A 21,221-nucleotide genomic window follows, 5' to 3' on the forward strand; every position below is an offset into this window, starting at 1 on the left:
GTATGTGGTTTAGCAATAAAGCTACTTTTTTAATGTGACTTTAGTGGGAAGCTACTTTAATGATAAGTCTCTATCTTATTTAGGGTTTCAAGGTGTCCAATATATAACTGGGAGGGGGGTGGGGGTGGCGGCGCAGTAGCGGGTGAACCCACCTCCCTGAAATGAGTTTTTGCAGGTTGGGATGTCTGGTCTTGCAAAGTATAAAACTCAACCTTCACTTTAAAAATAGTAAAAACTTTTTACTAAAAGCATTTTTGCTAAGGGAAGTTCACTTAAAAAATCATTCTATTTAATATTTAAATTACCCACGAACATTTCAGTTTTGACCTTTCTACTTCTAATCCTTAAAGTGATTGTAAAACTAAACTTTAATGAATTAAATTCCAGTATGAAAAAATTATCTTAAAAACAGGGAGATGGAGATGCGGGCAGAGGAGGCGTTATCCATAAAGCAATTAAGCAAAGATATTTTAAAAAATAAGCGCCTTTGTAAAGTGTAATGAATTAAAGTGCCTCTGTTTTTAAGATTTTTTTATACTGGGCTTTAATTCATTAAAGTTTTCAATCACTTTAACCTATATAAATATATATATATATATCTCGCACACCAGTCATATACTATTGTAAATTTTAGAAATCTTTATCAGCCTTCTGGTGAACACAATTGGTAAGTTTATAGCTAACCAAGTTTCATATTTATGAAAAAAAATATTAATTGATAACTAATCCGTTTTTTTAAATCGCTGCTGCAACTGCAAATAACTGGGTTACAGATGTGTTTGCTGCTGAGCATTAGAGCGTGTCTTTATCTGGCAACCATGGAGTTACACGCGCTGCATCTCTCCAGCGCGTCATTGGTTAAATGACGTCACTGAATCATGTCGACTGGCAATGTGCGCCATTTTGAAACACCATCCCGGAGAAGCCGAGAGTGGCTGTTGACCGCCCTAGTCCCCTCCCGAGCTCAACCTGAGCTCCTCCTTCCCTCTCCTCCTCCTTCACCGGCAAGCAGCGGGGACAACCCACATTACCCAAACCGCCCCTACACCGGAGATCCTAGAGCTTGAAGGGCCGTCCCACAGTAGACGCCTGGGGAGGCCGGGTCCCACAGGGCAGCCATGGCAGGTAAATAACACAGGAGCGACTGCGGCCTACTGAGCCTGAAGGGTTTGGGGGATGCTGAGCCGCGGCCTGCTCACTGTTTCTCGCTTGTCTTTGCAGGAGTGGGAGGAGGGAATGACTTCCAGTGGTGTTTCTCGCAAGTCAAAGGTGCCATAGACGAGGATGTAGCGGAAGGTCAGTGTTCATACAATTGTTTGTTTCTGTGTCCATGCCTATTCCTAGGGGAGCTGTGGGTACCGATCACGTTATCAAATGGCTTAATGTCACGGGAGTTTTTTTCCTTCCTATTAACCTTTTGACTTCTACGGAGGACAATATATAATAAGAGTTTTTAGGGTGAGGGACTTGCTTGTCACCCACTGGGTGACACTTTTTTTGGTGGGTTACTACTGAGTGACGTCTATTGAACTGCGCCTGCTGTGTGTGGGAGGAGGAAGAGGGGGGTGGTGTGATTTATTTTTTGGCAATGACTAAGGTTAATTTGTATTTATTTTTTATTTAAAAGTCACGTGATTCTGCTTTTAATGCAATTCATTATACAGTAATTATGTTCATTTGATAGAATAGTTAACCATAATTCAAGCTTGAGCTCAGTATAGTGGCACCATTCTTTCTTTTGTCATAGTAACACATCAGACAATTCACTATCTGTAAATCCAATGATGAATGTGATTTGCTTGGGTTTTACTCGCTGTTAATATGGATGTGTAGGCAGGAAGGGTGGCAGTCAAGAAAGTCCTGGTGTTCTCCAGAATAATTACATTTGTTGGCACTGAGATTGAATTACATGAGTAAATAAATTACTAGTTGAATGAATACTCTACTATTGCATTCAGTAATGTGCTCCTTGCAAATAAACACTGTTTATTTGGTGATACATATATAGGTTATGTAACTATAGTTAGCAATATAATAGTTATGATCATGGTCATAGCAGGGAACAAAACATCCTGTAAATTAATACTTGGAAGCCTACTAATTTTTTAAGGTATTATTTAGGAGAACATATCTGTACATCATAGTTGTACATGGTTTTTTTCCTCCTACCTTTTTAGATCAGTAAATGATTAGTGACTTGTCAGAAAAAGGAAATCTTTGCTTTTGTAATTTGTGCATTTAATCTATTTAAAACCAGAATATTCCCCCAGTAGCAGTAGCCATACCCAGAATTGTTAGTATCAAAGGAATTTTCATTTTTTATTGGCTTTGAAGATTAACTTAAGAGGTAGATCAGGTTTGTCAGCTTTTTAACCAATATAAAACTCCTTTTCCTGCAACATCATCAAACCTTTTTAATTGTATGTCTTTTTTTTTTTTTGTTTTTAACCATTTTATTTCTTCAGTATTATTTCCAGTAAACGAGAGATGTATAGTGTGCTTCACAGCATGTTTGTTATATTTTTTTTAATTTTAAAAAATAGATTACCCGTTTAATACAAATATTTGAAACTTGGGACCCATGCACTCTCATGTGTTTTTTTATTTATTTTTTTAATAAAGAGCTGGAGATTTATATTTATATTGATTGATTGGGGTTGGTTCATGGGATTTGTAAATATTTATTCACAGTGGGGAGGAAAACCATGAACCAGAGAACGCACACAATGGGCTAGATTACAAGTGGTGTGCTGTTAACGGCGGGGCAAGACAGGCTAATTTGCATGTTACAAGTTGAAAGTAAATGTCTGCATTCAAGCGCAAACAAAACCTGCGCTGAAAGTGTTAGTGCAACTGGATACATAGTGTAGAGTGTAAGGGTAAAGAAAAGTTGCACAAAATACATAAAAATAGAATATATATATATATATTAGTATGAATGTAAAGTATTCATAACTACCTTCTGTCTTAAGCGCAAGCAACCCAGAGGCAGAACTTTTCTTCTCTTTCTGAGATGAGATTTGTTTTTTTTTAAGTGAATGTAAAGTTTCATGAACGAGTGCCCGTTTTTTAAAAATACTATTAAAAACAGGGGCACTTTCATTCATGAAACTTTACATTTCACCAGTTTTGTTAAAATAATACTTATCTTTCCTTCTTGCAAGCCGGAGCAGCGATTTTCCGCCGCTCCTCTCTTCATACGTCGGCAATGAAGAATCCGGCTTCCTCCAATCACAGCTTCCCCCCCAGAGCCTGAGGCCACATCGTGATTGGAGGAAGCCGGATTCTTCATTGCTGACGTATGAAGAGACAAGCGTCGGGAATCGCTGCTCCGGCTTGCAAGAAGGAAAGGTAAGTATTTTTTTAACAAAACCGGTGAAATGTAAAGTTCCATGAATGAAAGTGCCCCTGTTTTTAATAGTATTTTTTCAAAACTGGCACTCATTCATGAAACTTTACATTTACTTTTAGTGAAACATTTCTGCAGGTCATTTTGAAATAATTTTAAATTTTAAATTAGGCAGTTACACTAAAACACCAGTTCAATTGCAATGTGTTTAACTGGAGACAAAATAGTCGATTTTGTTAGGTTTTTAAAATGTCTCTTGAATAAATTTTTGTTTCCTTTTCTCTTGGCCTTACATCAAAAGGAAGAAATGTAGTAATAAAAAAGGTGTATTGCTTACAAGAACATCTTACATTCAGAAGTCACAGCCTTGCAAACAGGGAAAGGCTAGGAGGCATGGTTGAAAAAAATCCCTGAGACAGTCAACTATAAATGCACTGCTGCTTTGCGACACTGCTCCATATTTGACTGTTCTCTTCAAACAGCATTTTGCTCTGGATGCACTAAAGAAGACTTACATAGTGCAGCCAGAGCACAGCTCTGTTTGAAGAGAACAGTCTAATATAGAGCAGTGCCTCAGAGTCAGAGCGCTAACAATTCCCGCACTTGTCCCATTCTTTCTGCAGATATGCTGTATTTTCTGTGACTAAAGTGTTATTTTTTTATTATTATTTTAATAGCATGCTCCATTAAAGTCTACAGGGAGTTAGTCTGCTAGGGTTTTCTCACAAGCTAAATTTGTACTTTCAACTTGTGATATGTGTGCTTACCCGCCTGTGTAAATCTCTTACTTTGATCTTAGCATGCAAGTAAAAAAAAAAAATATTGCACTACACTTGTAATCTAGCCCAATGTAAGGAAAATACTTTGAAAGTATAATGGACTTTTGTGTTCATTCCGGCTTCAAATGTGTAGTTCTGTTTTTTTTTTTTTTAAATTCTAAAATTTAACATCACACCCACCTATAGATTTTCTATTTTCAAATCAAGATATTGTGTACAGCTATTCATGACAGGAGTATATTTTTGTTTGACATTCTAGGAAAACATCTTCTTTGTTTGACTTATCTCAAGTGTGTTGAATGTGTGAAATAATGCAATATTATATCATGTAAAGAGCTTCTTCTACAGTGATAGTCATGCAAATAATAAATGTATATGAAGATGTAATGATTTATAGCATTGGTTTCCAAAGTGGGCAGTACTGCCCCCGGTGTGGTGATGGGATTTGCGAGGAGGGCACTGATAAGCATGAGAGATGGAAGGGGCAGATGCTGGGATTACCATAGTGGGCACTAATAGCTATTGAGCAAAATAGGATGCTAGTGGGTTCCCTCAAGCTCAATCACCATAATTTAGTTGCACTTTAGTTTAGATCAGTTTTTATCCGGTCCTTATTATAAATGTCAAGTTTGACGAATGTGTGCCCGGTTTTTTAAAATCCTTTTAAAAACAGGGGCACTTTCATTCATCAAACTTTACATTTCACTCGTTTTTGTTAAAATACTTACCTTTTTATTCTTGAAAGCCGCTCCATCGCTTCCCCCGCCTGACGCAAGCCTCTTCATACGCCAGCAATGATGAATCCGGCTTCCTCCTCATGGCTTTCCCCCCCCAGAGCAAACATTGCCTGAGGCCAAGCCGTGATTGGAGGAAGCCTGATTCGTCATTTTTGACATATGAAGAGACTTGCAGGGAAGCGATGGAGCGGCTTTCAGAATAAAAAGGTAAGTATTTTAACAAAACAAGTGAAATGTAAAGTTTTATGAATGAAAGTGCCCCTGTTTTTAATAGGACTTTTAAAAACCGGGCACACATTTTGTCAAACTTGACATTCGCTTTAAGTACCTCTGACGATGGTTTTCTACTCTGTCACCAGAAAACTGTTCAGTGTGCACTACATAACACTTTGGTAAATGAGAATACATTTTCTATAAAGTTTATTGGTGCAGATGTACAGCTATGCTCCAAGCAAAGAAATCTGCTCCATGTTTCTAAACATGGTATAAGACTCTCTTCCAAGTGACATAAAACCAGATACTGAGAAACTGGTAAACCTTCACCAAGCCCTTCAATCACATTACAGATGTAATTACTAAAAGTGGTATACAAGACTTTTGCTTGTATTACAGTATCAATATAATACAATTTTAATTACAACCAGTGTTAATTTCGTCGACTAAAACTAGACTAAAATGACTATAAAACTAAAGAAATTCTGATGACTAAAATACGACTAAAATGACATTTTAGTCAAAACACTATGACTAAAACTAAATCAAAATTTGCTGACAAAAACATTTTATGCAATGTGTTAATCAAACCCTATCCAATTACTGCTATTTTGTAAAATTTACTAAACTTAATTTTATTAAATTTTAAGATAGACATGTTATATACCACAACAGTTAAATCTGTATTGCATGTTCAAACCTTAATACCATAAATAAAATCAGGTTAATAAACCTTTACTCCAGGATTATATAATGAGTTTGGAAGTTCTAGAGCAGTGCTAATATCGTTGCCGAAAATATTTCGAATATGTGAACAATCAATTGATTCTTCCTATAGAAATAAGAATAACCCACGAGTATGGGTTTATGCTGTGCCTGTGCTAGCTGCAGAAACTTTTTGTTGAGTTACTTGATACTTGTTTTAATTATTAACAGATAACTGTTTAAGTTTGTATACTGGGTAATATGTGCAATACAGCCAATACAGTTTTGTTTTTTTATATTTTAAAGTTGCACTTCTGTTTATGACGCTTGATTTTATTTAAGTTTAATAAAGATGTTACATATCACAACGGCTAAATCTGTGTCTGTATTGCATGTTTAAATTTTAATACCATAAATAACAGGTGTTATGTTTACTCATGGAGTATATAATCACTTTGCAAATTATAGAGAAATGCTTAAATAATGCATTGCACTTAAACTAAAGCCCTTAGATTTTAGTCAACTAAAACTAAAACAATTCAGATGACTAAAATACGACTACAACTAAAATGGCATTTTAGTCAAAAGGCTAAAACTAAGTCTAAATTGAAATTTGCCGTCAAAATTAACACTGATTACAACTAAAAATTTAATTTAAAATTTGAATAAATGTTTAATATTTTTGTGTTTATACTAGGGGGACATTGATGAGTTTATGGAACCACTGGTTTATTGCTTATTTTATTATACTAATGTTCCTTTGAACCAATATGTGGGAGTAAAAAATAGTTACAATACAAAAGTTTAGCAAGGTGAAGCCTTTGCGGAGGTTTAACCTATTAATCAAGGGCAATTCTGCAATAAGATCCTGTAACATGGGATTTGGCAAGAAAAAGCACACCTAATGCAGCAACCAGATTTTGTTTTCTCTTTGTATAAAACAGGGCTCGACAAACCCAGGAGTCTAGAAGCCACTGGCTCCTAACTTTTTTGGTTATTCTCCATATATCTATATACAAATCCCACTGTCTGGCTCCTAAAAATGTCTGGCTCCTAAATATTCTTACTGGCTCCTAATTTTTAAACAGATTTGTCAAGCACTGGTATAAAATATATAAAATGTGTACATAAAAGTGTCAGTGCACACAGCAAACCTATTCAATCCCCCAGTTCAACAGGTCATTCCCCTTGATGTACATAATTACAAATCCCTTAGGGACGCCACACACACACACTCTGTCTTCCTTTCAACAATGAAAATCTGACCTTGTTGGAACTTACTGGTGCCATAGAAGTCTTGCACAGGTCCAGTTATTAGCTCTGACACATTTAGCACAGGACACAGTCTTGGCCATCACATTTTAGTGCAGCATCCAGCCTCATGTCTTACCCTGTTCTGTTAGCTCCTCTGCCAAGGCAGTGTACAACCGAGCTGATTGAGAGTGAGGCAAAATAGAGATTTGAGGTATGAAACTGACCTCAGAGCAGCTGCACTATAGTGAGCCTGTACTGTGAGGAAAAAAAAAAATCAAAGAAGGCACCACATAGCGTAATACAGTAGAGCAGTGCTTGACAAATCTGTTTAAAAATTAGGTGCCAGTAAGAATATTTAGGAGCCATACAGTGTTATTTGTATATTGATATATGGAGAATAACCCAAAAAGTTATGAGCCAGTGGCTCCCAGGCTCCTGGGTTGGTCGAGCCCTGCAGTAGAGTGCAATAATGGTAAGGTACAAATCAAAGTTCGCTCACATTTGGTGAAGCACAATAAAGTTCTGTATGTGCGGGCCAGATCTTTTAGGGCTAGATTTTTTAACGCTGAGGCGTACAGGGGCGCGTGTACGCGCCCCTGTACGCCTCAGCTCGCCTGTGGGGGGGCAAAATTACCCGCAGGTATTCGCCATTGCACACGAGCGCAATTTTGCCCTTGCGTGCAATCCTGCCCACGCACAGCCAATCACGCGCGGGCAGGAGCTGTCAATCTCCTCGGTCGGACTCGACCGAGGAGATTGAATTTCGCCACCTTAGAAGTGGCGAAGAGCTTAGGGAAGCAGCGGTCTGGTGACCACTGCTTGATAAATCACGGCGAGCAAGTTCTTGTGAGAACTTGCAGCTGTAGGGGCATGATAAATCGAGCCCATAGAGTATCCTGGCTAACTATCCTCCCACATTTGTGGGGCAGTCCGGTGTTTAGCTGCAGTCAATGGATCCAAGGTTGGGCAAAATGTCAGTTTTCACAACTGCATAATGCAAATGTGCAAAGAAGCAATAAAGTTAAAATGTGTTTTATTGATAAACACAGTAAATGACACTAACTCTTCCTGCTGCTGGAAATGCAGACCACAAGGAGTTGCAAGTTTTGGTCTCCACTAAAACAAATCAAGGCATTTATTATTGCATCATGTCCCTTTAACTCTTAGAATATTTTGGCAGTTTTGCTGTTGAAAAAGTTTAAATGTGCTTTCATTTCTGATATAATAGTGGACTTGTCAGTCTTGTAGCCAGGGATACATGGTTCCTAAAAGTCTTGGATATTTTTGTGATATTCTTACAACTCCTATATACAATTATTTTCTGGCCCTAAAAACTTAGTACACGTGGTTCCATTCAAACAAATTTGTGTACCCCTGTTCTAATTCATTTTATAGATACTGCTGCCTGGAAAGTGTGCCTTTAATATTCCCAAGCTGTCCGTCTGTGTTGAAGTTTGCCAGGTCACTAAGATGCTTCCAGAATTCTTCAAATGCGATTAATAAATGTGGTTGTGTTTACTGAAATCCGGAACAGCTTTTTGCTGTGTGTGCAATTTTTTAATACTTACTGATTTGTGATATTGTTTATGATTTTCAAATTGTTTCAACTATCAGATTGTGTTGAAACTGGAATGTATATATAAATTTCTGTATACAATTGTAACCATTTGAACTCATTATATATTGTATCTTTGTAATGTTATTTAGTATAGGGTATTTTTTTTATTTTTGAATCCATTTTATAGGCTACTTAGTATATGGTATTTGTTTCAATTGTATTTGTTTTACTATAAAAATCTTTTTCACTGAGTGGTGGTTAGATACAGACCTGGCAAATCCCTGGAGCCAAGGAGTCATGGCGCTTACATTTTTCTTCATCTTGCTTCTAAGATTTTGGATTTTTTTTCAATCTATGGATGTATTCTTTGGAAAGCATCTTTTGTGTATTGTTTATCTTGCTTACTCTGGTCAATGAGAGCAGATACGAATGAGCTCTTGCACATATCAAGCATTCACTTTGCAGCATGTAGTAAGACCAGGGTTCTGAATCCCACAGACTGCACCAAATGCTCCCAACAGTTTTCAGAGTTAAATCAAAAGAAAAGCAGACGGCATAAATATTTTTTTTCGCTGCAAAAGTTAGTATTTGATGGGTAATTACATAGTTTATAAGGCAATGCCTAGGACCACTGAAGCCTAATGTAGCATTCAGTAGTGTGATGGTAAAATATTTTAATGAGCTAGAGCATTTAATAATCACTCTATTATACTTTACATTGCATATATTAATTAAACAAACTAAAAAACCCAAACCTTTTATACAGGACTTGAGAAACTCCTGCGCAAGGTTGTCTGGTACTTTAAAAAATGGACCTGGCATAGTTTTGATAATTCTAAACATTTGACACTTCATGCCTGGCCTCCTGCAAGCAGCACCATTGTCACTTTTCTGCAGCCTTTCACACCCAGTGGATTCACTGTCAACACTGCCACCAAGATAGCTCCCACCAGCCTTTCAGACCCATTGCAAATTTTAACACCCCTAGCCTGTCCAATCCAGCACATGTAATATTAATTACAATGTCCCTATTATTGTATGCCCTGCCCACCAGTATACTATAGCTAGGGATATGCAAAAAAAATGTTAAAGGGACAGTCTACACCAGAACTTTTATTGTTTTAAAACACAACTTTCCAAACTTGTTATGTTGGTGACACACTTTTTATACCTACATCATTTCGCGACACAGTAATTCAGTTGTACTAGCAAAAAAGGAGGTTAAACTAACTTGTTTTAAGAGATACGGGCACATACATAAATGATATAATAATGAAATGTATTTACAAGTAACAGTATGTATGTGCAAGAATTATAAAAAAGTTTAATAACACCAATAGCTACTTACTATTTTAATGGGATGTATGAGGTTGATGGGATGAACACAATTTCTGAATATTTGGTGGAATATTAGATAAAGATACTCTCATTTCATAATCACGCATTTTTAAGCTTCCACTTCCTATCCATATATCAAGAGCAGGAGCAGCGATGCACTACTGGGAGTTAGTTGCAAAAAAAAACCCCTGACTTCAGCTCAGCGTTTAAGCTGCCGCCCTCAGAGCTCGGTGAGTCTCATTGACTACTGCTTGCGCTGCAGACACACTGCTATCCCACTCACTGACTACACGTGCAGTCACGAGCCGATTGAGGAGACTACACATGCAGTCACGAGCCAATTAAGGAGACTACACGTTCAGTCAGGAACCAATGTGCCGCCAATACAAATAGTTTCAGTTCCCACTGAACTGCGCCAATAGGTTAAGATGATCTGTGTCCCCCTAGGTATCAATCACGTGTCAAACATGTGATATGCGTAGCAGGCAGGTGGAAAGTCAGAAACCAAAAATAAATAAATAAAATTAAAAAAAATTGTGCTGAAGCAGGGACACACCTACACACTGCTGCCAACACACTAGTGTGTCCCGACACACAGTTTGGAAAGCACTGTTTTAAAAGATAGATAATCCCTTTATAACCCATTCCCCAGTTTTGCATAACCAACACAGTTATATTTATATACTTTTTACCTCTGTCATTATCTTGTATGTAAGCCTCTGCAAACTGCCCCTTTATTTCAGTTCTTTTGACAGACTTGCAATTTGGCCAATCAGTGCTGGCTCCCAGATAACTTCACGTGCATGAGCACAGTGTTATCTATATGAAACACATGAACTAAAACCCTCTAGTGGTGAAAAAATGTTAAAATGCATTCTGAAAAGAGGTGGCCTTCAAGGTCTAAGAAATTAGCATATGAACCTCCTATGTTAAGCTTTCTACTAAGAATACCAAGAGAACAAAGCAAAATTGGTGATAAAAGTAAATTGGAAAAAATTTTAAAATTACATGCCCTATCTGAATCATGAGTTTATTTTGGACTAGACTGTCCCTTTTTAAAGGAACATAAAACCCATTTTTTTTTTCTTTCGAGATTTAAAAAGAGCATATAGTTTTTTAAACAACTTTCCAATTTACTTATCTAATTTGCTTCATTCTATCCTTTGTTGAAAAGCATATTTAAATAGGCTCAGTAGCTGCTGATTGGTGGCTACACATAGATGCCTTGTGTGATTGGCTCACCCATGTGCATTTCTATTCAACAAAGGATATCTAAAGAATTAAAGGGACAGTATACACTCATTTTCATATAACTGCATGTAATAGACACTACTATAAAGAATAAGATGCACAGATACTGGTATAAAAATCCAGTATAAAACAGTTTAAAAACTTACTTAGAAGCTGTCAGTTTGGCTCTGTTGAAAAGGTAGCTGGAAAGCCCACTGCAAGTGGCAAATAAGACACTCCCCCCTCCCCCTTCTTTTGCATATGAAAAGACCCTTTACACAAACAGGAGCAAGCTGGAGAAGGTAGCTGACGGCATTCGCATAAAACTTTGAGGCTTGGTTAGGAGTCTTAAAATCAGAGCAATGTTATTTAAAAATAAGCAAAACTATACATTTATTTAAAAAAAACAACTTTATGGGCTATATAAATAGATCATCTACAAAACATTTATGCAAAGAAAAAATGAGTGTATAATGTCCCTTTAAGCAAATTAGAAGTAAATTGAAATGCTGTTTAAAATGGTAGTCTCTAGCGGAATCGTGAAAGAAAAAAATTGGGTTTCATGTACCTCTAAATCAAAGTAAACATAAAAATAAATGGAATTTGTAAAAAACAAAACGGCAAACAAGCTCTTAAAAATTCTCATTGTAGCGACTGCCTGCAGCTAGATAAGGGCTCCACCATTTACCATTAAAGGGACATTATACACTTTGAGATGGTCATATAAAATGATAAATGGCATATTAAAAAAAAATAATTCTGCAATATACTTTCATTATTTATTTTGTCCCCCTTTCCTGTAAATCCATTCTGAAATTGTGAGCTTTTCATTTCCTGTTAGAAATGGAAGTGCAGAACTCTGTTATATTCCACACAGCCACTTGCTGTACACTTTAGTGACCTATGTGTAACTGTCTCTAATTGGCCACAGCAGAGAAGGTAACCTAAGTTACAACATGGCAGCTTCTATTGTTTTATAAACACTAAAACTTTACACTTATTTTGTCAATATTTAAGCTAATGAAATATAAAAAATACATCTACTTGTTATTCTCAGACTAATCTTTTCTAAGTTTGAATGCGTCATACTATCTAGCATTTATTTAGTGTTTAATGTCCCTTTAAGTTGTAATATCACATGATTTTTATATCAAAAGTTCTGAGCATTGGCATCAAACTAACTGGAGCAATTTTATGCCATCTCCTATTAACACTTCAAAGTAAAATCTGTTATTTTAGCTTCCTGTAGAAACACCAGCCCCCTTGAGGGATTGTGAAGGGAAGTAATGGACCCTTCACAAATGAAGTAAAAAACAAAAGTAAAATCCTTTTAAAATGAGGAATAATACATATTGCAATGCATTAACTCGCTGCTTAGTGCTATGTTATTACAAAATTAGGCAGAATCTTTTGTATACCTTTTTTATATATGGTATGTATTTTGTTGTATTGGCTCACGCTCATCCCTCCCTCCCTAGCAATGAGTGTAGGATCTAGGGGAGCAATTCTACATAGCCCGCATGCTTATTATCCAAACTCCCGGCCCCCATGTAAATAAGTTTTGAACTATCTTTATATAACCGAGAGTCCTCTGTTCTAATTGAAACACTGATGCTTTCTTTATGGGGATTTTGATGTTCTACATAATGAAACCTCATATTCAGTGTGTTAACCACTTAATTGTTAAATTACAACACATGATTACATCACTAACAAATGCAGCAGAATGTACTTACCTGGGATGTGATAGTGCTTTAAATTCACTGTTCTCAGCAGGGCTCACTCTCTTTTGCCAGGTCTTTTTATTGCAAACTGAATTTCATGGTTTATAGAGCCTTGAAAACTTAAGTGTGTGTACACACATAAATATATTAAAGGAATACTAATCTTCTCTTGCCGTCTTTATTTGAATGAGGCAGGAATCTAAGCTTAGTAGCCGGCCCACTTTTGGTTCAGCACCCTGGGTAGCGCTTCCTGATTGGTTGCTATATATATAGTGAATGACCTAACAAGTTAAGAGCCAGAGGTTAGGATTCTAGGAGCCAGTGGCTCCCTGGCTCTTGTTTGTCAAGCCCTGCTTAGCCAGTCACTTTGACATAATACATTTCTGAGAACACAGCACATGCACACACTTGTCTTGTCACAGGGAAACTATTTTGAATTGGCTACATTTATTCTGCATCTTTGATTTTGACACTTTGTACGGGAGTAGTGTAGCTGAACTATATGTATGATTCATATGCTCTGGCTCTTAAAAGTATGCCTAGCTCTCAAATCTTAATGGCTCCTAAATTTTAAAAATATTTGTCGGCCCCTGATGTAGCTAACTATTAAAGAATAACAATGTGTAAGAGAGAGAATATTAGGAGGACTGGTCATTTCCTCTTCACATAATATGCCAATATTAAAATAGGTCTTAATACATTGATTCAAAACCTAGAAGCCGGCCCAGAAGTGTAAGAGGAGGCAGGAGAGAGAATATGATTTTTAGAGTCACAAAGCAGTGGAACTGTCCCCTGGGAGAGGAGAGACGATTTGCTGTTAACTCTGCTCCTGTGTGGCTGTGACACTGCACCAAACACCTTTTAATTTGCTCTGCTTATTAAAGGGACACTCAAGTCAAAATAATAAACATTATTCAGATAGAACATGCAATTTTAAACAACTTTCCTATTTCCTTTAAAAAAAAAAAAAAATCACATTCCTTTTATATTTAAACTTTTTGAGTCACCAGCTCCTACTGAGCATGTGCAAGAATTCACAGAATAAGCATATTTGTGATTGGCTGATGGCTGTCACATGGTACAGGGGGAGTGAAAATAGACATAACTTTTAAAATTGTGAGGAAAAAATTCTACTATTCATTTGAAGTTCAGACTAAGTGCTATTGCATTGTCTTTTTATTTTGCATTTGTTGATTATGCAAATCTACTGTGTTGACTGGTCCTTTAAATCATTTCCCTAGTACAGTAAACCTATTAATAAAAAGTTTTGACTTTTTAAATTCTTTTATCATTTGAGATCCTCGCAAACAATTGTTGGCCTCTGCTAATTCTAAAAAGTGATTGGTCCTTGTTGCTGCAGTTGCTCATTTTTCCATTCCTTTGTTGCTATGGAGATCTGCTTTTGAGTCATCAGTATCTTCCTTGTGATGATCTTTAAACGTGCATTGTAATGTTTCTGTAACTGCTGTCAGTGATTTCACTTATATGTATGAATATGTGAATGTGTGTATGTATATATATATATGTGTATATATGTGTATATATATATATATATATATATATATATATATATATATATATGTGTATGTATATATATATATGTGTATGTATATATATATATATGTGTATGTATATATATATATATATATGTGTGTGTGTGTGTATGTGTATATGTATGTGTATATGTATGTGTATATATATATACATATATATCCCTCAGTTTACGCCGGGGTTAGGTTCCAGAAGGAATGGTTGTAAATTGAAACCCAGTTTATAATGCAAGTCAATGGGAAGTGAGGGAGATAGGTTCCAGGCCCCTCTCAAAATTGTTATAAGTAACACCTAATACATTATTTTAAAATCTTTGAAATGAAGACTTTAAATGATAGACAGCATTATAAACCTAATAAAATAATCACACAACACTTTAAAATCTGCTCGATAGCTCAGGTCTGGTTAAACTGATTAATTTCAGCTTGCTTGGCTTTGTTGCAACACAAGCGGACAGCTCCATCTACTGACTATTTTAATAAATGCACTGCTTCTCAATGCTTTTCAATAGCAGTCACATAACTGGGGAAAAAGGTTGTTATTCTGAAACGGTGTAAATTGAACCGTTGTAAAACGAGGGCCACCTGTGTGTATGTGTGTATATGTATATATATATATATATATATGTCAATTTTGATGCTAAAGTGCCCGGTTTTTAAAAATTCGATTAAAGATAGGGGCACTTTAATTAATCAATTTACATTTCACTCCTGTTGAGAGAAAAAAAATTACCTTTTAATTTTCACAGCAGCTTCAGCTTCCTCTGGTCGTTGCAAGCCATTTCTGATGTCAGAAATGATGGATAGGTCATCCTCCAATCACGACTTCCCCCCAGGGGAATCAGTGTCTGATTCAACACCGTGATTGGAGGAAGCCGGATTCCTCATTTTAGACCCAGGAAGAGGCTTTACGACGGGCGGAGGAAGCTGGAGCTGCTGGGAAGTGTAAAAGGTAAGTTCCCCCCCAACAGGAATGAAATGTACATTTTGATGAATTAAAGTGCCCCTGTTCTTAATCAAATTTTTAAAAACTGGGCACTTTAGCATCAAAATTGACATTCACTTTAAAGTGATTGTAAAGTTAAGCTACATGCTCAACAATATTTGTAATAAAAAAGTAAATAAAGGGCACTTTCATTGATTAAAATAATTGTAGAAGCTAAAATATATAATAACCATTTCATTTTCTTTTACATTCCGCCATTCCTCTGCCCGATACAGTCTATCTCAGTGTAAAATGACGAATCACGCTGTAGCCAATCGTAGCATGCCCCCTTCAGCGTCCAGCAAAGGGGGCACGTTACGATTGACTACAGCTTGTGCCCAGCTTTCTTCTAAGTTATATAGACTTTTATTATGCATGCTCACTAGTAAATAAAAATCTACACACAAACAAGTGAATTAACTTAAAATGATGTAGGTATTTTTATAAAGGGACTGTAAAGTAAAAATTTCACGATTCAGAGCATGCAATTTTAAATATTTTACAATTGTATTCCTATTTGCTTTATTTTTTTGTATCCTTTGTTGAAAAGCATACATTGCTAGGCTGAGTAGCAGCGTACTACTAGAAGCTAGCTGGTTATTGGGGGCTGCACATTATGCCTCCCTCCCATTTTTTAATTTTTTTTTTATTATTATATTGGTTCACCTAATATGTTCAGCTAGGTCCCAGTAGTGCATTGCTGCTCGTAGGTTTACTCATCCCGCAAATACCAAGAGAACGATGCAAATTTGACATTGGTAGTATATTTGAAATTTGTTTACGATTGCAAGCTCTATCTGGATCATAAAAGTTTGTTTTTGGCTTTATCCCCAATGCAGAACATGCTGTTATCTGAGATGTCATTGCAGAAAATGCAGCATGTCTCTCAGAAAGAATGGTACACATACTGGAATGGTTAGTTCTTTTGCTTTGTTGCGCTGCTCCACATGGAGTGCTTTGATTGCAATCTGTAAGTTTTCCTTAAAGGGACACTGTACCCAAATTTTTTCTTTCATGATTTAGATAGAGCATGACGTTTTAAGCAACTTTCTAATTTACTCCTATTATCAATTTTTCTTTATTCTCTTGGTATCTTTATTTTAAATGCAAGAATGTAAGTTTAGATGCCGGTCCATTTTTGGTGAACAAATATGATATTTTTAAAGGGACACTGAACCCAAATTTTTTTCTTTTGTGATTCAGATAGAGCATGACATTTTAAGCAACTTTCTAATTTGCTCTTATCAAATTTTCTTCATTCTCTTGGTATCTTTATTTGAAATGCAAGAATGTAAGTTTAGATGCCGGCCCATTTTTTTTTTTGTGAACAACCTGGTTTGTCCTTGCTGATTGGTGGATAAATTCATCCACCAATAAAAAAGTGCTGTCCAGAGTTCTGAACCCCCCAAAAAGCTTAGATACCTTCTTTTTCAAATAAAGATAGCAAGAAAATGAAGAAAAATTGATAATAGGAGTAAATTAGAAAGTTGCTTAAAATTGCATGCTCTATCGGAATCATAAAATAAATAATTTGGGTACAGTGTCCCTTTAACAGTGTAGCCAGAGTAAAGCACTGTTTGAAGAGAACAGTCAACAATGGAGCAGTACTGCAAAGATGTAAGATGTTCTTGTGAGCAATGCACCTTTTTTTTATTATTACATTTTTACCTTATGTGATGTTATAGCAATGGAAACAAATTTTTTTTTGAGATATTTTAGAAACTTAACAAAATGTATATTTTTTTTTTCTCTGCAGCTAAATTGCAATGCAATGTTTTAACTGCTGTAATATATTCTAAAACTTAAAAAAAAATTGCTTTATTCTCCAGTTGATCAGACATAGCAATCAAGCTGGTGCTTTAGTGTGGCGGCCTAATTTAAAATGTTATCTTAATATGACCTACAGAAAAATTTCCCCTAAAGAAAGTATAATCGCAGAAAGAGAGAAAAAAATCCCATTAAAATATTATATAGACTTGTGCTTTTGTTGCCTTCGTTAGGATCTGAATGCGTAAGTTAGCGCTTTTCGCAGCCGAATTGATTCTAGTGCAAGATCACCACGGTAAGATCTAGATTTGCACAGATCTTAGCGTGGTGATCTTTCACCAGTATCAATCTGCAGGAAGCAGATTAGCGAGTGGGAACTTGCCCCTCAAGGGCTCCAGAACAGCTTTCTCTGCTTCATACATGGAGCCCATGGTGGAAAACAATGTTAGATGGTTACTTTTAACAAACCTATGTTACACACATCCTTGTCTGAACAGACTCTTGCTGACTTTTTCTGTCCAAAATTGTCCCCTGCAGGTGCGAGAAATACTTAGAAAACAAAAGTTCAAACACGGTGGTACTTATTACTTTATAGAAATTCAGTGAAATTTAGGTAACCAACAATTTTTAGAATTAAATTACAGGAAAAGGGGACAAGAAATAGTATAGTAAGGTTTCCCTTTTAACTGGCTTTACTTGATCACACCCATGGTAGGTAAGATATGTGGTTTATTACTTATTGTCCTAATGTGCAGTTTTTCAACATTTTAAATGCTTTTAAAACATTATACATGTAGATCTTTTGGAATTCAGTGCTTGATTGCGGGTATACTAAGCACGTGCTACTGCTTCTTTAAAGAGACAGTAAACACTTTGCAATTGTAATATGATATGCTTAAAGGGACACTGAACCCAAATTTTTTCTTTTGTGATTCAGATAGAGCATTACATTTTAAGCAACTTTCTAATTTGCTCTGATCAAATGTTCTTCATTCTCTTGGTATCTTTATTTCAAATGCAAGAATGTAAGTTTAGATGCCTGCCCATTTTTTTTGTGAACAACCTGGGTTGTTCTTGCTGATTAGTGGATAAATTCATCCACCAATAAAAAAAGTGCTATCCAGAGTACTGAACCCCAAAAAAAGCTTAGATGCCTTCTTTTTCAAATAAAGTAAGCAAGGTAACGAAGAAAAATTAATAGGAGTAAATTAGAAAGTTGTTTAAAATTGCATGCTCTATCTAAATCGTGAGAGAATTTTTTGGGTTCAGTGTCGCTTTAATTATGCATAGTAAAAACAACTTTGTCATATACTTTGTTTTCCCCTTTTTATTGTGGTAAATTGAAAATGTTTCTTTCATGTAATTGGCAAGGGTCCATGAGCTAGTGACGTATGGGATATACACTCCTACCAGGAGGAGCAAAGTTTCCCAAACCTCAAAATGCCTAAAAATACACCCCTCACCACACCCACAATTCAGTTTTACAAACTTTGCCTCCTATGGAGGTGGTGAAGTAAGTTTGTGCTAAGATTTCTAAGTTGATATGCGCTTCTCAGCATTTTGAAGCCAGTTTCCTCTAAGAGTACAGTAAATGTCAGAGGGATGTGAAGGGAGTATCACCTATTGAATGCAATGGTTTTCCTCACGGGAGATCTATTTCATAGGTTCTCTTTTATCGGTCGTAGAGATTCATCTCCTACCTCCCTTTTCATATTGATAATATACTCTCATATTCCATTACCTCTACTGATAGCCAAACCAGTACTGAAATGGTTATCTGCTATATGTGGATGGGTGTCTTTTGGTAAGTATGTTTTCATTACTTAAGACACTCTCAGCTATGGTTTGGCACTTTATGTATTTTTATAAAGTTCTAAATATATGTATTGTACTTATATTTGCCATGATTCAGGTTTTCAGTATATTTCTTTTTGCAGACTGTCAGTTTCATATCTGGGAAATGCATTTTTTAGGAAAAAATTTATTTTCTTACCTGGGGTATAGTCTTTCAATTGACTGTCTTTTAAATTTGCGGCAGAATTAGGCTCGCGATGGCGCAAAATGCCATAGTTTATTGCAGCATTTTTGGCACGAAGTTACGTTCGTTGATGCAAATTCGTCATTTCCGGCGTCTTAGTTGTGAAGGACTCGACGCTGAGTCCTTCACAAGGTTGCGTTTTCTGTGACGCGAGTGTGTCATTTTCGGACGTTTTTGGCGCAAAAAAATATTTTTCTGTTTGTGTGCGTCATACTTGGCGCCAAATATTTTCATTATTTAAGACCTCATTCCTATATGCCACTTTTCTCTATCAGAGGGCTATGCTGTTTGCATTTTTTCCCATCCCTGAAACTGCCATATAAGGAAATTGATAATTTTGCTTTATATGTTTTTTTTTTTTTTTCTCTTACATTTGCAAGATTTCTCAATCTGATCCTGTCTTAGAAATCACTGTTGGAACCCTGCTGCCTGATAACAGTTCTACCAAAGCTAAGTGCATTTGTTCTAAACTTGTGCAGATTATATCTCCTGCTGTAGTTTGTAATAGTTGTTATGATAAACTTTTACATGCAGAGAATGTATCATCAGTAGTAGTGCATTACCTGTTGCTGTACCCTCAGCATCTAATGCACAAGATATACCTGTAAATGTAAAATAATTTATTTCTGATTCTATTCAGAAGGCTTTGTCTTCCATCCCGCTTTCTAATAAACGTAAAAGGTCTTTTAAAACTTCTCAAAGTTGATGAAATTTCAAATGACCGGCAACATGCTGAATTATCCTGCTCTGATGAGGATCTATCTGATTCAGAAGATCCTACCTCAGATATTGACACTGACAAATCTTATTTAAAATGGAGTATATTCGTTCTTTGTTAAAAAGTGGTGATTACATTGGATATTGAGGAAACTAGTCCTCTTGATATTAAAACTAATAAACGTTTAAATTCTGTTTATTATCCTCCTGTGGTTATTCCTGAGGTTTTTCCAGTTAATGATGCTATTTCTGATATTTCTAAGTAATGGAATAGGCCTGATATTTCTTTTATTCCATCTTCAAGGTTTTAAAAATTGTACCCTTTGCCAGCAGTCTCTTTAGAGTTTTGGGAAAAGATCCCCAAAGTTGATGGGGCTATCTCTACTCTTGCTAAATGTACTACTATTTCTACGGAAGATAGTACTTCTTTTAAAGATCCTTTAGATAGGAAACTTAAATCTTATCTGAGGAAAGCCTATTTATATTCAGGTCATCTTCTCAGGCCTTCAATTTCTTTGGCTGATGTTGCAGCTGCTTCAACTTTTTGGTTGGAAATTTTAGCGCAACAAGTATTGGATCCTGATTTGTCTAGCATTGTTAACTTAATTCAACATGCTAATAATTTTATTTGTGATGCCATTTTTGATATAATCAAATTTGATGTTAAATCTATGTATTTAGCTATTTTAGCTAGAAGACCTTTTGTGGCTTAAATCCTGGAATGCTGACATGCATTCTAAGTCAGATTGCTATCTCTTTCTTTCCAAGGTAATAGGTTGTTTGGTTCTCAGTTGGATTCAATAATTTCAACTGTTACTGGGGGAAGGGAGTTTTTTGCCTCAGGATAAAAGACCTAAGGGTAAATCTAAAGCTTCTAACCGTTTTCGTTCCTTTCCACAAAATAAGGAACAGAAACCTAATCCTTCCCCCAAGGAATCTGTTTCCAATTGGAAGCCTTCCTCAAATAGGAATAAATCCAAGCCATTTAAGAGATCAAAGCCAGCCCCCAAGTCCGCATGAAGGTGCGACCCTCATTCCAATTCAGCTGGTAGGGGGCAGATTAAGATTTTTCAAAGATGTTTTAACCAATTTGGTTCAAAATCAATGGATTCAGAGTATTTTCTCTCAGGAGTACTGAATAGGATTCAGAGTAAGACCGCCTGTGAGAAGATTCTTTTTCTCTCACTAATCCCAGCAAACCCAGTAAAGGCTCAGGCTGAAGTGTGTTTCAGACCTGGGGTAATCATGCCAGTTCTGTTTCAGGAACAGGGTCTGGG

The 21,221-nt window shown here is 36.2% G+C and overlaps 1 protein-coding gene across 1 annotated transcript in view; it reads left to right on the plus strand.

Moving 5' to 3' along the window:
* Nucleotides 1-893: 893 nt before the first annotated feature.
* PPP2R2D (protein phosphatase 2 regulatory subunit Bdelta) overlaps nt 894-21,221 on the plus strand; it is a 111,381-nt gene continuing 91,053 nt past the window's right edge. Inside the window, exons 1-2 of the mRNA XM_053692588.1 lie at nt 894-1,125; nt 1,222-1,296. Of these exons, the coding sequence (XP_053548563.1) occupies nt 1,119-1,125; nt 1,222-1,296 (82 nt within the window). The 5' untranslated portion in view covers nt 894-1,118. The remainder of the gene's footprint in view (nt 1,126-1,221; nt 1,297-21,221) is intronic.

This window comes from Bombina bombina, chromosome 9 (genome assembly GCF_027579735.1).
Source record: "Bombina bombina isolate aBomBom1 chromosome 9, aBomBom1.pri, whole genome shotgun sequence".
In the NCBI taxonomy this organism is placed as follows: Eukaryota; Metazoa; Chordata; class Amphibia; order Anura; family Bombinatoridae; genus Bombina; species Bombina bombina.